At 40.5% G+C, this 16,701-nt stretch overlaps 1 protein-coding gene across 1 annotated transcript in view; it reads left to right on the top strand.

Annotated features, from left to right (window-relative positions):
* The window catches only part of DNAH7 (dynein axonemal heavy chain 7), a 358,505-nt gene that overhangs the window by 341,231 nt on the left and 573 nt on the right, over positions 1–16,701 (top strand). Inside the window, exons 62-64 of the mRNA XM_023217897.2 lie at positions 4,963–5,115; positions 6,730–6,907; positions 14,186–14,289. Coding sequence (XP_023073665.1) covers positions 4,963–5,115; positions 6,730–6,907; positions 14,186–14,289 — 435 coding nt within the window. The remainder of the gene's footprint in view (positions 1–4,962; positions 5,116–6,729; positions 6,908–14,185; positions 14,290–16,701) is intronic.

Raw genomic sequence — 16,701 nt, 5'->3', positions numbered from 1 at the left:
TTCTCTTTGTTTCTCATAAACACATGGACTCTCTCTCTCTCTCTCTGCTGAGCTGCTTGAAGCTTGGGGACGGGTGCCGAAAGCACCCATATGGCCACCAACGTTGAGACTGTGCTGGGTCAGACCTGAAACCAGCACAGCAATGGTCTCATCCAAGGCCTGTTGTAACCACTCCCTGGCTGCTGTCTATGTTTGCTCAAGGCCCTGGGGCTCTACAATCAGCAGGTGGCAAAGCCAGCCAGGCTTATATCCTTCCTTTCACAGCAGTCAGTTCCCCTGGGCCCTGGACCAGTCCAGAGATGCTGCCTGGGAGTCAGAGCCTAGAGCCTGAAACCTTAATACTTCACCTGGTGCTCTGTTCTACTGTTGCTTAGCTGGCACCCAAACCATAAGACAAAGCTATTCTCAAACCCAGTTGTGTTGTCTTCTTTCCCCTTTCCACAGGCAGAGGAGCCTCCCCCTGTAGCTACCATCACCACAGGTTCACAGGGAGTACTGCCAGCCTGCTGCTGATCTTCACTCAAGGCCCAAGGGGTCTTTAGCCACCTTGTGGTGAATGTTGCCAGTCAAAGTTAGTCTGTCATTTAATAGCTAGCAAGTAGCCAAGTATTGATTAAGAAGATTTTTCTATTAAAATTTGGTTAGATCAGGTGCAGGTGCAGTGGCTCACACCTATAATCCCAGCACTTTGGGAGGCCGAGACAGGAGGATTGCTTGAGGCCAGGAGTTGGAGAGCAGCATGGTCAACATAGTGAGATATCATCTCTATAATTTTTTTATTTTTTAGGCAGGGTCTCACTTTGTCACCCAGGCTGGAGTGCAGTGGCACAATCTTGGCTCACTGCAGCCTCACCCTCCCAGGTTCAAGTGATCCCCTTGCCTCAGCCCCCCAAGTAGCTGGGACTAAAGACCTGCACCACCAACACCCAGCTAATTTTTGTATTTTTTGTAGAGACAGGGTTTCACCATGTTGCCCAGGCTAGTCTTGAACTCCTTTCCAGAAATGCCATCCAGGAGCCAAGGCCTGGAATCAGGGACCCTAGGAGCCCTCTTGGTGCATACCCCACTGTAGGAGTCAAGCTTGTACCTAAGCTGCAAGTCAAAACCCCCTTTACTCTTTCCTGTGCTTTCCTCAAAAAAGAATCTCTCTTGGTAGCCACCAAGGTGGGAATGTGCAGGGTCACACCTGAAGCCAGCATGGCGCTGAGTATCACTCAAGGCCCATGGTGTGTACTGCCTGGCTACTGCTGCTTATTATTCAGGGCCCAAGAGCTCCTTAGCCAGCAGGTGATGAATCCCGCCAGGAGTGGGCACTTCTCTTCAAGAGTGCAAGGTTCCTTTGTGACCCAATATGTGTCTAGAAATATTGTCCAGGAGTCAGGGCTTAGAATGTGGGCCCCAGGACTGTTTCTGGTGCCCCATCCTACTGTGGCTGAACTGGCCCCCAAGTTGCAAGACAAAGTCCTCTTTACTCTTCCCTGTCCTCTCCTCGAGCGGTGGAAGTAGTCTCTCCTGGAGCTGCAAGCTGTGCTGCCTGGGATTGGGAGAGGGGTGGTGCAAGCACTCTGTTAGCCACCCTGGCAGGTGTCTCACTGGATGGCATGCCCCACAAGCCCCTAGCTCCGAGTCTAGCACAGGACTAGGCCCTGCCTAGGAATTGTAGTCCCTGTGGCCTAGGCTGCCTTTCAAGTTTATTTAGAACCCCAGAGCACTGTAGCTGGTGGTGGCAAGGCTTGCTGAAACTCAAGTTCCAACCGCTGGGGTGTGTGTTTCCCCTGTAGTTAGGGTTGGTCTAAATGCTTCTTTTTTTTTTTTTTTTTTGAGACGGAGTTTCACTCTTGTTGCCCAGGCTGGAGTGCAATGGTGCGATCTCTGGCTCACCTCCGCCTCCTGGGTTCAAGCAATTCTCCTGCCTCAGTCTCCCGAACAGCTGGGATTACAGGCATGTGCCACCACACCCGGTTAATTTTGTATTTTTAATAGACACAGAGTTTCTCCATGTTGGTCAGGCTGGTGTCGAACTCCCAACCTCAGGTGATCCGCCCGCCTGGCCTCCCAAAGTGCTGGGATTACAAGGATTACAGGCGTGAGCCACTGCGCCCAGCCCTAAATGCTTCTTTCACAGGCATCAGCTGAGCTCTTCCTGGTGTTGCTATCTTCTGTGACAGGAAGTCACTGAGTTCCAGCACAGTCTCAATCACTGTGCCGTCGCTCCCACAAGCGACAGATTCTCAGTGCCATACCGCCATTGCCGGCTGATGGAGGAGGGGTGGCATCAGCAATTCCAGACTGTCTTTCCTGACCTCTTCAGTGCCTCTTTCAGTAATTAAAAGTTAAAACTGGGTACTGTGGTCATTCACTTGATTTTTGGTTCTTATGAAGTTGCTTTTTTGCGTAGATAGTTGGTGTTCCTGCAGGGAGGATGATTTGTGGAGGCTTCTATTGGCCATCTTGCTCTGCCTCCCTTCTCAAACATTCCTATGCCAATACATTTAAAATGGAAATACATTTTAAAATGTAAATGAAATAGACAAATTCTTGCGAAAACATATGTTACCAAATTGATACAAGAAGAAATAAAAAATCAGAATAATCTTTTATGTTTAGAAGTTGAATGCATAATCGAAAACCTTTACATGTTAGAAGCCTCTTCTGGTATCTGATAATTTGAGGTTGTCTGCTTATGTTTAAGAATGGGACATTATCGGCTGGGCGCGGTAGCTCACGCCTGTAATCCCAGCACTTTGGGAGGCTGAGGCGGGCGGATCACAAGGTCAGGAGATCGAGACCACGGTGAATCCCCGTCTCTACTAAAAATACAAAAAATTAGCTGGGCGCGGTGGCGGGCGCCTGTAGTCCCAGTTACTCGGGAGGCTGAGGCAGGAGAATGGCCTGAACCCAGGAGGCGGAGCTTGCAGTGAGCCAAGATTGCGCCACTGCACTCCAGCCTGGGTGACAGAGCGAGACTCCGTCTCAAAAAAAAAATAAAAAAATAAAAAGAATGGGACATTACCATGTTGAATGAACACAGTAAGAATACTGGTGATTGTTGACTGTGGTCTTCAATGTAGGTTACCTGGCTAGGCTGTTCGTTTAAGAAACATTCAGCATGATTATGTATTTCTTCTTGACCTACTTCTTCCTGTGTCCTTCCTGGAAGATAAAGGGCTGGCTCTAGTATTCTAGGAATTAAAAGGGAAAAGAAGCCCCAGGGAATCTGAGCATCCAGTATTCATGCCTTCACTTAATCCCCCTGATTTCAGTGTGGTAACTTTGGCCCTAACGGGGCCTGGCATTTCCCACTCTAGGGATTTCTGCATTTTCCTCTCCAGGTTGTATTCAAGGTAGGCAATGCATAGTTTGTGGGGTGGGGGAGAAGATCTAGGATTCTGCTTTTTAAACCAAGTTTTAATGATCTTTAATACTGCCCTCCTCGCCCCACTTTCAGAAGTATCTAGGACCTTCATTCCCAAGATTTAGGGGTATTGTGCAGTGTATGCCTGGTTGATTCTTAACTTTTCCCCCTGCCAATTTAGGATCAGGTTTCTTCTGTATGCTAAGTCTACTACCAGTGGTCCATATGCTTTCTAGCTCCCACGATTGTGTTGTCATTTTCCCTTCCCCTCTTTGTTTCCACATATGGGGGCTTATGTCTTTAAAAAGTAAATTCCTTTACTGCTGTTTTAGTGAGGTTTTGAGGAGAAGGCAAATGAAATGTGTGTATTTAGTACATCAAATTTACTTCCACATCTTCTCTCTATGTTAGTTGGAATAATATTTTCAACTATAGGAAAGACAGAAATGAATAATAGCAGCTGGCCCAGTTAAAAGTCAAATAGGAATTTTCAGGGCCTTCAAAGTTTTAACATCTGTGCATCAGTCATTCAAAATGAGAAATGGTCAACCAGACGTCATAATTCAATTCCAGGACATTTTAACATTTCAAAGCATTTTATGTAATTTTTCTAATTTTATATTTAGCACCATGCATTTTCAGAATGCAGTATAGAGCTGTATTACTTATCCACTTAATAGACAGTAAACTAAGTCAAAGTTAGTCTGTGATTTAATAGCTAGTGAGTAGCCAAGCATTGATTAAGATTTTTCTATTAAAATTTGGTTAGCTCAGGTGCAGGTACAGTGGCTCATGCTTATAATCCTAGCACTTTGGGAGGTCGAGACAGGAGGATTGCTTGAGGCCAGGAGTTTGAGACCGGCATGGGCAATATAGTGAGACCCCATCTTTACAACTTTTTTTTTTAGACAGGGCCTCACTTTGTCACCCAGGCTGGAGTGCAGTGGCACAATCTTGGCTCACTGCAGCCTCAACCTCCCAGGTTCAAGTGATCCTCTTGCCTCAGCCCCTCAAGTCACTGGGACTACAGGCATGCACCATCACCGCCCAGCAAATTTTTGTATTTTTTGTAGAGATGAGGTTTCGCCATGTGGCCCAGTCTAGTCTTGAACTCCTGAGCTCAAGTGATGCACCTGCCTCGGCCCCAAAGTGCTAGGATTACAGGCATGAGCCACCTTGCCTGGCTTCCTATACAAAACAGTTTTAAAAGTAAAAAATCAGTTGGGTGTGGTGATGCATGTCTGTAGTCCCAGTTTCTTGGGAGCCTCAGGTGGAAGGATTAGTTGAGCCCAGAAGGTCGAGGTTGCAGTGAGCCATGATCCCACCACTGCACTCCAGCCTGGGCAATAGAAAAAAATCCCATCTCAAAAAAGAAAAAAAAAATTGGTTAGATTAAAATTGTTAATATTTTTCTAAGGAATAATTCAGACTGCATGGCCTACTTGTAAGCAAAAACAAATATCTTCACTTTTTTTTCCTGTATGACTCAACCTTAACTAATCACAGTGTAAACAGAGGATAATTGTGAAGGAGGTATTTAAAAGGTGGTTGCTTATAGTCTATCATAGTCTATACTATTATATTAACCAAAGTTAAATGTGTTTCAGGGGCTTGTAGTTATGTCTACAGATCTTGAAGAAGTGGTTAGCAGCATTTTGAATGTCAAAATTCCAGAAATGTGGATGCGTAAATCCTACCCAAGCCTTAAACCACTTGGCAGCTATGTGAATGACTTCCTTGCAAGACTAAAATTCTTGCAGGTAAGTTCATCTGAATGACCGTATATTGTTAAGTTTCTCCTGGTTTCATTTTCTTCTTCAGAATGCTTACTGTAATGGGTATTTCTCTCTAGTTTTTCTGTGCCTCCCAGGCACAACTCAGCACTACTTAATATTTCATGTAATGTATGTAACTGCTACACCGAACTGTCAAAAAGCTAGCACTAAATGAAGGGAGAAAACATCTAGCTATGTTGGTTTTTCCACTAAGTATTTAACATTAAAATAGGTACCTACAGCAAAACATCTTAGAAAGCCAGTCAGGCGACCAGTGAGGGGTATTAGAGCTTCATTGCCCAGCACTTTTCTAGGTCATGAAATCACTAGATTGCTGGTTCAGCCCAAGTCAGTAATGACCTCAAAGGCTAATCGTCTTGGAAATGTTGAGTGGGCAGAAGCCTATCTACTAATTGTCTGGTAATATTGGTGCTTAACTATGTTCTTATTAACAATTGTACCTATTAGAAATATTGATTCATTTCCTAGATTCTGTATATAATGTGTCAAAAACTGCCTATAAAGAAATTTCTGCAGGGATAAAATGGTTAAACTCCCTTTTCATAATACAGGCCTTTTGTTTGCTACAGTCAATACTAAGGAACTAAGACTGTTTTTGAAGGATAAAGTTATACCTTGGGCTCTTATAGGGAAAAGCTTTTCAAACTCATTTCTTCAGATTTGCTTCTCTAATTTACTATCTAGTTAAAAGTTGGCATTCAACTGACTTACCATTAGAATATATGTTATGAACAGAGAATTAACGTATCTTGATATTTCTAAAGGCCTTAAGGTCTCACTACCCTGCTGCTTCCAGGAATTCCTTATACAGTATTGTGTTCCTCTATGTTGAATTTTACTGTGTTTTAGTGAAGTAGGAAGAAAAACTTCCAAAACAACATTCTGTTGGGTACTAATGACTAATTAGAGAGAGAAAAAAAGTGAAACACAGAGCCATCAGACCAGACTTTATGGGGATCTCTTCTTCCGTTCAACTATATAACATGATATATTGTGTAACAATGCATATCAGATATTCAGTATTGTAGGGAGCCTTTCTGAAAGAATGATGTATAAAACAGACATTTGTTTGCATTAATGCACATTGTAATTTCCAAGCTGATATGATAGGTATGAAATTGAAGTCAGGACAAACACCGAATATGCCACCTGTTTTTTAAACCTTGAGAGTATGGCTTGTTATTACCCAGAGGTCATTTATTAGTTTATCTAAAAGATAATAAGTGTCTTTGGATAAATTTTATTAAGTAGTGTTGTATTCAGAAGTTAAAAGGCTCTCTAGGTGTGGTGGCTCACGCCTGTAATCCCAGCACTCTGGGAGGCTGAGGAAGGCATATTGCTTGAGTCTAGGAGTTCAAGACCAGCCTGGGCAAAATAGCAAAACCCCTTCTCAACTAAAAACACAGAACAATTAGCCAGGTGTGGTAGTGTGTGCCTGTATTCCCAGCTACTTGGGAGGCTGAGGTGAGAGGCTCGCCTGAGCCCTGCCTGGGCAACTAGAGTGAGACTGTGTCTCAAACAAACAAAAAAAAAGGTCGAAAGGTGCTACTGTTAGCTCACTTGTGTTTTACACCCTAGCAATGGTACGAGGTTGGTCCTCCTCCAGTCTTCTGGCTTTCTGGCTTCTTCTTCACACAAGCCTTCCTGACTGGTGCCCAGCAGAACTACGCCAGGAAATACACAATTCCTATTGATCTTCTTGGGTTTGACTATGAAGTGATGGAAGACAAAGAATACAAGCATCCTCCTGAGGATGGTAAGTGTGTGACAGAATGAGTCGGTTCATATCTGGGCACTGAACAAAAACATGACATTCTAGCTTACTTTCCTCAGCTGTTAAAAAAGTAATAAACATGAATGTAATTTACCCTAAATGCTAGAGAAAAAAATTATTGAGATACAAAGAGCAAATGAGTGAGCCAGGGGGAAAGAGAGAGAGAAGGGGTGAGGGGGAATGATCAAGAAAATAAGGGAGGAAAATGGTAACAGCAGATGAATCTGGGTAAAGAATATATGTCGTTTGTACTTTTTTGCAAAATTTTATAAGTTAGAAGTTATTCCTAAAGTGTTAAGAAGGTAATCATCAAATTAACAGCACATGGGATAATCAGCCATAATCTTATGTTGACTGTGGGGACTTGACATGTACAGCATTGAAAAGAAGGTTTTTCCTGGTCCCTTGAAGTATATACCTTCGTAGAATCCTAAAATATGTATTCTTTCCTGTTATATATATGTCATTCCAAAACTTGGAGCTTTACCATTCCAAAACTTACACCTAATAGAAACATTTGCTTTGTGGTTGAAGGATTGTGAGGAAATCTTTATTTTCTCAATGATTGTCTACACTTTATGGCTACCCTGATGTTTTATTTCAACTTTAGTGGACAAGGCCACTATTTTAAATAAGTTATTTTTTAAATGCTACAGATTACAGAATTTTACCAAAATTGTCTTTATATAAATGACATTAATCTCTAAGTGACTGTTAATGTGTACTGCTTTAACTAATGTGTTGAAGACAACTTCCTTATTCATCACTGAATGATGGATTCACTGGCTCACTCTTCTGTCAGGCACTGGAGATATCAACAGGGAACAGTTTAGGATCTTGGCCCTCAACTAATTTATACTGTGGTGGAAGACACTAACAAGTAGATATGTAATCACAACAGTGTATGATAATCACATTACTGTGCCAAGAAGTTTTATTTTAAATTGATGTCACAAATCTCAAGATGGTTTGTAACACTGTGAAGCAATCCCACTACTATTCCCGGGGATATTTGCTTTCCTCCTGTCAAAACCACCACTTCTGCCCTCTTTGCCCTTCCTTCTGCTCCCACATCTCACCTTATCCTTCATGGAAAAACATTAGAAGCCATCTGAAGAGAGCTTTTAGCACCACTGACTCACTGCATTTGTCAACGTCTGTACCCTTGAGGAATCTAGATCCCATTTTCTTTTTCCTTCTCAAGGGCTTTGCTCCTTTAATTGTGCCCTCTCTTTCAGGAATAAATGATTTATCTCATTAATAAACAATTCCTGTCAACCTACAACATGCTCTAGAATCTCTCATCTTAAATCAACCATTTCAATTGTCTTTCTACATCCCCCTCAGCTGCTGTCCCGGATCTCCGCTCACCATTATAGCAAACTTTCTCAGAAGAATTATCTTTACATGCTGTCTGCAGGTTCTCACTTCCCATTTGTTGTCTGCCTTTCATCCTTTCTAATCAACTGATGCTGTTCTTTTCAGAGTTAGCGATCACTTCTATGTTGACAAATCCCATGAATTCTCTTCTGTCTTCATCTTAATTTCTTAGTGATTTTTACCACTTGCCATCTTCATCTTTCTAGAGACATGCTTCTCTCTCTGTTTCCAGGACATCACCCTCTCCTGATTTTCCTTATCTCATTGGCCACATTTATGCAGGTTGGCTGGTTTAGGCTCCCCTAATATTACAGTTTCCAAGGACTCAGTCCTGGGACTATTTCTTTTTTCTGATAGCATCCTAGCCCCAAGTGACCTTATTCTTTTTTGTATCTTTAAACATTAACTCTGCTTATGTCCTCCAAATGTAAATCTCTGAATCTTCAATCTAGATCTTTGCTCTAAGATCAGACCTCCATATCCAATTGCCAACCTGAAATCTCCACTTTGGTATCTCCTGAATATGTAAAATGAGTCATTTCCATAAATGGCACCACCATCCAGACAGAAACCCAGGAATTCTTCATTCTTCTGCTCCCTCATCTGTTCATATCACGGGCAGTTGCTCACCTATCATCCTACTGTCACCACAACTTTTCTATTTTTTTTGAGATAGGGTCTCACTTTGTCACCCCGGCTACAGTGCAGTGGTGTGATCTTGACTTACTGCAGCCTTGACCTCCTGGACCCAAGTGATCCTCCCACTCAGCCTCCTGAGTAGCTGGGACCAGAGGCGTGCGCCACCATGCCCAGCTAATTTTTTCATTTTTTGTATAGACAGGGTCTCCCTGTGTCGTCCAGGCTGTTCTCGGTCTCCTGAGCTCAAAGAATCCACTCATCTTGGGCTCCCAAAGTGCTGGGATTACAGGCGTGAGCCACTGCACCTGGCCCCACCACCATTTTTATCTTGCCTTCTCCTCTAGCCTTTATCCTGTCTCCCTACTGTCATTACCCACTTATTGCCTTTAATTTGTATAGAAACCACAGAATTTTTAAAAAAATAAAAATAGATTATATCAGCTTTTGGTCTCCATTGAAAACCCAGACAACTAAATACGTTTTTTCCTCTTGTGGTTTGAATAAAATCCAGACCCCTTATGGTGACAATGAGGCCAGGCATGTTCTAGCCGCCACCCACCCACACAAGCTCATCATGTGCCACTATGCTCAGGTCACACTAACCTCCTGACAGTTTCTAGAACAGCTCACGTTCTTTTCTTTTGGGATCTTGGGAACACCACTTTCATCTGTTGGAGCCGCCCATTTCACCTTATTATCCCCTCTTGCAACTCTGCTTATTAACTTCAGAGCATCAGACTGTAATTATTTTATGTGTTTCTTTCTTTATATCTCTGTCCCTCACTACAGTACAGATACCAGAAGAGCAGTGACCTTGTTTGTCTGCACCATTCTTTCTTGAGTGGCTCTCAGTGTCTAGCACATAAAGGGCCCTCAAATGCTGCTGAGGAAATTCCAAAAATTATGCTACTGGAATCCACTAAAAATGTATGGACTCGAAGCCAACCTTTTAAAGATACCTTTTATTCCAGTCTCTAATACTTAAACAGTTTTATTGCAGAAACACATTTAAGAACAATGAATGCAAGGAATAAAGAATCATTGGGACATATGATATCTTAGAAATAATATTTTTCAGTCACAGATGCCTAACCTACCATTATTCTGACCATTTGTTCAAAATCCTTTTATTCTTAACATACTCAAAAGAAACTTTATCCCACTAGAGGCTTTAAAAATAAATAAATAAAACAAATACAGAAGGAAATTTAACAACCTTCTGCTAAGTTATTTATTGAATATAAGCTTTAACAAAATTTTTTCCCATACAGCTCACTATATTACATGTCATAAAAGACACTAATAAATATGAGTTTGAGCCCCTGCCCTCATAAAATTAAAAGTATAGTTAGATAAATTTAGCAACATACCAGAAGGATAAATAATTTGGCTCAAATTAAGTATTTGGCAATGGAGGAAAGGAATGTTTAAGTTGGGTAAAAGCAAATCAAGGAAAGGGCACGGATACTTACGGTGGGGCTGCTCTGTACCACTGCTGGGATCCGGAGACTGCCCAGTCCATTACACGGAATCCTAACAGTACCCCTATGGCTCAGATACTACTATTATCGCCATTAGACAAGGTGGAAACTAAGGCTCAGGGGGGTTAAGTAACTTGCTGTAGGTCTCACAGCTAATAATGGACAGAGTTGAGATTCAGACCCAGGCCATCTGGCTCTCATGCTTAGCTGCTTTCTCTATGGCCTACTGAGTATTTTGGTAGAAGTTTGAAAACATCACATTTCTCAAGGAACGTTTTCTTAAAGGAATGATGGTTATTTCTAAGTATTTAATTTAGATGCATGAATTTTTTTCTAGTTCTTTTCATATTATTATAATAGGCAGAAGGTGGCATTTGGGTTGAAGTTTGAGCAGCACTGATGATGTCTTTTAAGGGTTATATGTTTTTGAACTCAGCTAAAAGACTGAATTTATAAGCATTGCCAAAAGCTTCTGAACTAGCTAATACCCAAGATCAAACTTTTGTGTTGCCCGTTGTTATATACTGAACATAATTATTCTACAGGGTAGCTGATATTTTTTACATTGATTTACTAATTTAATCCACAGAAACTCCTATTAAAGAAGATCAAGTATTAAAAATCCAAAATTATCTTGAAAACAGTGGAGTAAAAATAAAGCACAGCTTATTAAAGGATCCATAAAGCCCATTTAGTCTTCCAAGATCATACACTGAAGAGCAGTCATCAGCTAATTAAACTGTTTTACTGACTACCACAGTGTTGGCCCAGGCTTAATTTATAATAACTGATAGATTTCTGCAAAATCTCAAACTTTATTATTTTACACACTTACCAACACACACATATGCATTTCACCAATAAGCACACATATCCACAAATTAGCCTTTTTGCAACCCTAGTTTTTTCCTTCCTACTTAGTTAGTTATCAGAAAGAAAAAGAGAATCCATGGAATGATTTAGATAAATGGATTTTTCCCCAAGGAATCACTTTCTCATAGGACCCTAGTGGGAGGGACATAAATCCCACCTGAGAACAGCTTGGGATAGAAGCCAAATTTCTTTTTTTCCAATCTCTACCCCTTCACCATACTTTATATTTTTGTATGTTCCTGTTTCTAGGTTCTGGGCCTCATAAAGATGTCATCCTTAGATACCTAAGATTAAATTAAAACACAATGAAAAGGGGCACCTAAAGGCTACAATGCTGCTGAAAGTTTTTTAGCATTTGAAATCTGTATTCGTGAGGGTTTTCTAGAGGGACAGAACTAATAGGATATATGTATATATGGGAGGGAGTTTATTAAGGAGAATTGACTCACACTATCACAAGGTAAAGTCCCATGGGATAGGCTGTATGCAAGTTAAGGGGCAAGGAAGCCAGTAGTGGATCAGTCAGTCTGAGTCACAAAACCTCAAAAGTAGGGAAGCAGACAGTGCAGCTTTCAGTCTGTGGCCACAGGCCCAAGAGCCCCTGGCAAACCACTAGAGTAAGTCCAAGAGTCCAAAACCCAGAGAACTTGGAGGCTGATGTTTGAGGGTGGGAAGCATCCAGCATGGGAGAAAGATGAAGGCCGGAAGGCTTAGCAAGTCTGCTCTTTCCAACTTCTGCCTGCTTTATTCTAGCTGCACTGGAGGCTGATTAGATGGTGTCCACCCACATCGAGGGTGGGTCTGCCTCTCCCTGTTCAATTGACTCAAATGTTAATCTCCTTTGGCAACATCTTCACAGACACACCCAGGAACAATACTTTGCATCCTTCAATCCAATCAAGTTGACAATATTAGTCGTCACAGGATTCTATATTATAGATTCAACTACCTAAACTTCCTCTGATCTGAATTGCTAGGTACTACTAGGTGACTCAGTCACCAGTTGACAGCATTGCATAGCATGAAGGGAGGCAGAAAATAGTGAATGAGAGGGGAACTGGAAAAACTGTAGCTGACACTATGTGCTGATGACATCTCACAGATGGCAAAGGGCATCACTCATAGAGCAGGACAGCTATGAACAAGGACCTGTTAACATCTGTCATTTTCTATATATGCTATATATCTATATCTTCATGGTCCTTACTAGCCATGAGAAATAAAAATGTATTTAAAGATTCTCATCTTATTTCCTATACAATTGATGGGTTGGAAAGAACTTTTATCCCTATCACCACTTTTCTAGGTGTTGACGTGAACTCTTTGGTTTCCTTTCTATGATATTATCCCTCTTCCCAAATGAGGAATACTAGTCTGATTGGTTAGAGGCAGAAATTTATTGGGCTATGCTTTCGAGTCAGTCAGGGAGGGTATTAAATAGCTCACTTGGACCTATGTATAGGTTCTCTTTCTTTTCCATTGTATTTCATACTATAAAGTTCTCCTACTTTGCCCTATCCCCACCTGTTTTGGTGACTGGTGGACAGGCCTTAGAGCTGGCCACAGAGGTAAAGATGCAGAAGTGCTCTGCAGACCCATCTCTTCCCTCACGCAGGTCCACCCCTCCATTGCCCTGGGCTCAAGGTCCATTTTGCAATCCAGCTTTACCAGAGTTATACATTGGCAGTTATTGGACAAGTGCTTTGTCAATTAATAGAACTGATACTGTATTCCAACGTATTCTTCCCATCAGTTAAAACCCAGAGAAGAGAAAAGGTCTTTCCCCAACTCCATCATTAAACTATCCACATGTCGCCATTTAACTATAATTAAAATAAAATGTAAAATTCAGTTATTTGGTCACACCAGCCACATTTCAAGTGTTCAACTTACTAATACCAGCCTCTTGTAGCTAGTGGCTACCATACGGGACAACACATAGAACATTTCCATCATTGCAAAAAGTCCTATGGGACAGCACTTTTGAAGTAGATTTTCATATACAACTCTACAAAGGCATTTTCCCCTATATTAGCTGATTGATTCTAACAACTCTACAAGGTGGACAAAGCAGATATTACTATTTTACAAATGTTTTTAAGGTTGTTCTCCAGATGACAAAACAGGTTTTGAGGTTAAATTAATTGCTCAAGGTCACACAACAAATTAGGAACTAAAACTCTGGTCTTCCCAAAGTCTATATTGCTTGACATTTGTACTGTTACAATCAATTTTACCTTCAGACTCCAATCCATGAGGCTTTACTGATATGTAAAGCCAAAGAAAGTAACTCATGTTTCACTGATTGCCTAATTTGTACTCTTTAGCTGTTAGTGAACAACATTACTTTCTAGAGAGAGTTCATCATGTGTCTTTCATCATCAACAGACTAAGGAGAGCTCTTGGCAGTAAGAAGAAATTCTAAAAGGGGAGGAGCAATTTAATTCTTATGACATTAGAGATCTACAGAAGGGTGCTTTGTTCATATCCTGCCCACTAGCCACCACTCGATCCCTATTACCTTTATTAAGAACTATTTTTCCCCCTAGATTTCATAGCTTCTGAAAACACTGTATAATTGTTGACCAATTAACAATATAAATTTGATAATGTTCACACACACTGAGAACTTCCCATACTCATTTAAAATTTCTTTCCTCTTTTGTCTTCCACACCTAATTTTACTATTGCATTATTTCACTAGACAAAGTTTCAATGTTCTTGAAATATGGATGTTAAAACACTCAGGAGATTGCTTTCATTGGAGAACAAGTCTTAGGCTGCAAATCTAGTATCACCTGCATAGTACTTACATGTAGAAATTTCAGATTCAGAACTCAATCAAAATGCATAAAGTGTTATATTAACATGTTTCTTTTATATTTAGGTGTTTTCATTCATGGATTATTTCTGGATGGAGCTTCCTGGAATAGAAAGATCAAGAAACTTGCAGAATCGCATCCCAAAATTCTTTATGATACAGTGCCTGTGGTTAGTAAATTCTAATTATATATACATGTGGAATTATTTTATACATACATAATATATAAAACAGACCCCATCTTGTATGTATATATGCGTGTACATATGTATATATACAAACAAACATATACAGTCAATTCTTGTTATTCATGGGAATTATGTTCTACAAAGTTGCTTCCAACGTTGAATTAGCAAATACTGAACCATTGTTCCTGGGGAAATAAATACAGGGTTATTTCTTTGGTCACAACATTTTTGTTAGCTGATCAATAAATAACCTTATTTGTGTCTGTTTAAAGACACCTTATTTAATATACAATGTTGAGTCATTAACATTAACTCACGGTCAAAATGCTATGAGCTTTGTTGAGACATGAGCTAGTATTTTCTCTACGAGGCGTTATCAGCCTTCTTGCACTTAGCATTGGCCGGGCGCGGTGGCTCAGCACTTTGGGAGGCTGAGGCGGGCGGATCACCTGAGGTCGGGCATTCGAGACCAGCCTGACCAACATGGTGAAACCCTGTCTATACTAAAAATACAAAAATTAGCTGGGTGTGGTAGCAGGTGCCTGTAATCCCAGCTACTCGGGAGGCTGAGGGAGAAGAATCGCTTGAACCCAGGAGGTGGAGGCTGAGGTGAGCTGAGATCATACCACTGCACCTCCACCCTGGGGAACAAGAGCGAAACTCCGTCTCAAAAAAAAAAAAACGCAGTGCATTACACATGGGGGTCATTTTAAACAGTGAAATCGCCAACAAAAACAGAAATGTGAAAAACCTGGTACTAAATAGGCCATGAAAAAGGACACTAGTTTACGGTTATGAGGTGAAACAAGAAAGCAGAGCCTCACCTGGTTCAACCTGAGCTGGGAAAGTGTGTTGGATGACACAAATCTTTAATGCTCTGCAAATGTCCACCAAGGAGCACGACAATGCTGCCAACTGATTTTAGGATTAGAAATAAACTTTGGTGAGTAGGCAAATTTGGAAATGTGGAATCCATAAATAGGTCACCTGTATATACATTCACACACACGTGTTCATTATATATTTTTTCGTACACTTTGACTTTAAAATGTGAAACTTGCATATTAAAAGATTTTGAAAACCATCAATTTAAAAAGCTATATTTCCTAGGCATCTATCTCTAGCATTGGCAGATTAAACTTTATAAAATATAATTAAGCTTCCTTCTATAACTGCATCATGAGAAAATGGCTTAAGAAAACAGCAATTTGAAGGGTAGGTCTGGGATGCTGTGATAAAATATAGGCAGTGGGATTTATGTGAATTCTGTTTGCAGGATTCTGGCAGCAGCTCAAAGACAGGTAAAAAGCCCTTCAGAGCAGCTGTAACAGGATCAGTGAGGGGTCAACTGACAGCCAATTGTGAGAAAGCTGCCATATATTTTAAAATGCCATGGGCACAAAAGTTTAAAATACAAGACCCAAATTGAAAGTTGCAAGGATAAGTAAATGCAATTTCAGGAGCTGATCGAAATTGAGTCTTTCACATGGAAACTCTTAAGTAGCTTACAGTATGTGCAAAAAGAAATTAATATATAAACTGATAATGATTCTCCTGAATAAGGAGCTACTTAGAAATAAAAATTCTCATTAGAAAAATCCCCTGGGGTTGAAATGAAATCTGAGTTAGGAAGAGTGCTTTGAGTCTTACGTTGTAGTTAATATTTCAGAAACTGCCTTGTGGATCCCCCCTTATGAAAATCTGGGATTTTCATAATTAAGTGGGAGAAATAGAGAAACTATTTTCACAATTAAGTGGGAGAAATAGAGAAACTCGCATCCTTATAAGCTCCTTGAACAATCTGTTTTGACCTGAGAAACCTAAAAGAGGGGTCTGAACATTGGGGCTGTCAAGTCCTATCGTCTCGAGGATTGCTATTACTTCTACTCCAGAAAAATAAATTCTAAAATATCTTTATTAACATGGTTTGTTCTCACTCTGACATTCAAAGATCAAGTTGCCTTAAAATCTTATTTTTAAGATTGGTGAGGTCCAATAATAAATTGTAGAACTTGGTTAATGACTAAAAAGAATGGGGTATAGATTGTAGTTATAAAGGAATGCAATTATATTTTAAACAGCATAATATATATAGTACCTCCTTTATAATAGTCTCCTAAAATGGGAAGGTTCTCTAGTTATACGGTTGTTGATAAAAATCCCTTCAGCATTTTTTGGGACTGGCTTTCAATTAATATAAAGGCACATGATTCTGAGTATCAGTGTGGCAATTCTCTCCTTTGAAAGTATGTCTGATTTTTTTTATCATTGTAAGTACTAAAAGTCATTTCCCAGGTAATTGTGGTTGAGAGATGAATAGTTGGAAAATATGCTTTTAGACAGAGTAGGCGAAAACTATTTTTTCTCAGTTATGAGAGTTCTATAAAATGTTTT

Source organism: Piliocolobus tephrosceles, chromosome 11 (assembly GCF_002776525.5).
Source record: "Piliocolobus tephrosceles isolate RC106 chromosome 11, ASM277652v3, whole genome shotgun sequence".
Classification (NCBI taxonomy): Eukaryota; Metazoa; Chordata; class Mammalia; order Primates; family Cercopithecidae; genus Piliocolobus; species Piliocolobus tephrosceles.
This window is presented reverse-complemented; position numbering and strand designations above follow the sequence as displayed.